Source organism: Urocampus carinirostris, chromosome 20, assembly GCF_059441175.1.
Source record: "Urocampus carinirostris isolate Australia breed hairy pipefish chromosome 20, RoL_Ucar_1.0, whole genome shotgun sequence".
Lineage (NCBI taxonomy): Eukaryota > Metazoa > Chordata > Actinopteri > Syngnathiformes > Syngnathidae > Urocampus > Urocampus carinirostris.
The window spans coordinates 21,942,783-21,944,816 of NC_142368.1; the positions used below are offsets into that span (position 1 = coordinate 21,942,783).

The 2,034-nt window shown below is 38.3% G+C and overlaps 1 protein-coding gene across 5 annotated transcripts in view; it reads left to right on the forward strand.

The window, feature by feature from the left end:
- Nucleotides 1-1,443, forward strand: part of eya4 (EYA transcriptional coactivator and phosphatase 4) — an 81,912-nt gene extending 80,469 nt beyond the window's left edge. For all 5 annotated transcript variants that reach the window (XR_015848246.1, XM_088324768.1, XM_088324767.1 and 2 more), the window contains one exon: nt 951-1,443. Coding sequence is in view for 4 of the 5 variants with exons in the window: in XM_088324768.1 (XP_088180894.1) it covers nt 951-1,031 (81 nt within the window). In the remaining variant the exon portion in view is untranslated. The remainder of the gene's footprint in view (nt 1-950) is intronic.
- The last annotated feature ends 591 nt before the right edge of the window (nt 1,444-2,034 follow it).

Below are 2,034 nucleotides of genomic sequence, written 5' to 3' on the forward strand. Positions count from 1 at the left end.
ATACTTGCTTTCACATATAACTTCATACTCACACATTCACAACCATCCTCTCAAAAAGACACAGTCATACCCATGCAAAACTACTCAGACACACCACTATACTCTCTCACACATACTATTATACTCTCTTACATCTACTAAGTATACTACTGTAATCTGTCAATCATACTACTATTTGTATAGGAATACGTGTGTGACAGCATAGTAGTGTGTGTATGAGTATAGTAAGACGTGTGAGAGAGTATAGAAGTGTGTGAAAGAGTGTAGTAATGTGTGAGAGTACAGTTCTGTGGTAATACAGTGTGGGGTTATTTGTGAGAGTACAGTAGTATGTGTGTGACAGCATAGTTTTTAGTGTGTGAATTAAAGTAATATGTGTGAAAGTATAGTAGTGTGAATAAGAGTTTAGTAATATCTGTGACAGTACACTCGTGTGGTAATTCATGGTGTCGTGATATGTGTGAAAGCATAGTAGTATGTTAATTCAGAGTGTAGTGGTATGTGTGAGGGTATGTAGTATGTGTGACAGCATAGTAGTGCGTGTATGAGAGTATAGAAGTATGTGTGTGTCAGCATAGTAGCGTGTGTATGAGTACAGACTTGTGTGCAAGAGTACAGTAGTGTGGGGCATTTTATTAGTGTATGTATGAGTGTAGTAGTATGTGTGAGAGTATAGTAGTATATGTGTGATGGCATAGTAGTGTGTGTATGAGAGTATAATATAATGTGAGAGTATAGAAATGTGTATAAGAGTATAGTAACATGTGTGAGTATGGTAGAGTCTGTATGAGAGTATAGTGGTATGTGTGAGATTATTATTTACTCCTCAATCGGCCTCATGTGCAGTTCAGCCACTCTGCATGGATTTAGTTTGCAGTGATTGACGAAGTGCTGTGAATTAGCCATAAACCTAACTAAAATACGCCAATTATTTGAAATGTCATCCACAGCACAACATGCCCTTCTGGAGGATATCCAGCCATTCTGACCTGCTAGCGCTACATCAAGCACTGGAGTTCGAGTACCTGTAGCTGTTCCACATCACTCAATTTTTTTGTAAAACTATTTAAAAGAAAGTATACACTGCGATGTTTTTGTTTCCTGGATTTACAAACTGAATGGTCTTAAAAGCAGCAAGTGGGTGTTCTGAGGCTCAACCCCCACAATGAATAAAGGACTGTTATGACTTAAGCTGGGGGGGGGGGTCTGTGTACAGGTAGCCACACCAGCTGATTTTTATTGTTTTCTGGCTCCATTCAATGCAGACTGTAAATTATTTGCAATAAAAAGGAGGGGGCTAGGTGTGGGTGGTGTTTTTGTTTTTTAAGGGCTTGGTGTGGTGAATGGGGGTGTTGAGTACGTGCATTATGTTTTGTGCCTTTCATGTGTTTTCCTGTCTGTTCTTTTCAGAAATGTAAATATTAAAACAAGGGCAAAACATGAGGGGAGTTGTCGTTTGTGCTGTCCTCAAATTTCAAGATGTAAATATTCGTCCCAAAATGGATTTGGAGTTGCTCGTCTGCACTAAGGTGTAAAACGTGAAAATATATCCTTTGCAAACAGCACTGACCCCCAAAGCACTTGGCTTTGTAACATACTGTATATTAGTCTAATCAGGGTTGGGGAATAACAGACTACAGTAATCAGGATACAAAAAAAGGAAATTGTACTCCGTTTAAAATCTACTATTTGTTTACTGTATTATGTTGTAAAAATCATGAACTTAGGCGATTCAATCTGAACAAGTAAAAACGTTTGATGGAAATTTAGAAAGTGAAACATTTGTGTGTTTCAAACAACATTGCGTTCTTAATCCTTTTAATGTAAACCAAACTGGAGTACCGTAAATTCCGGACTATAAGGCGCACCTGATTATAAGCCGCACCCCCCACATTTCGGGAGGAAACCCGATTTAGTACATACACAAGCCGCACCGGTATATTAGCTGCATGCACCCACATTAAAAAAAGGGGTTCTTTTTGATTGAACAATTTTGATGGGGGGGGGGATTTTGTATAGATTTATTATTTCTTT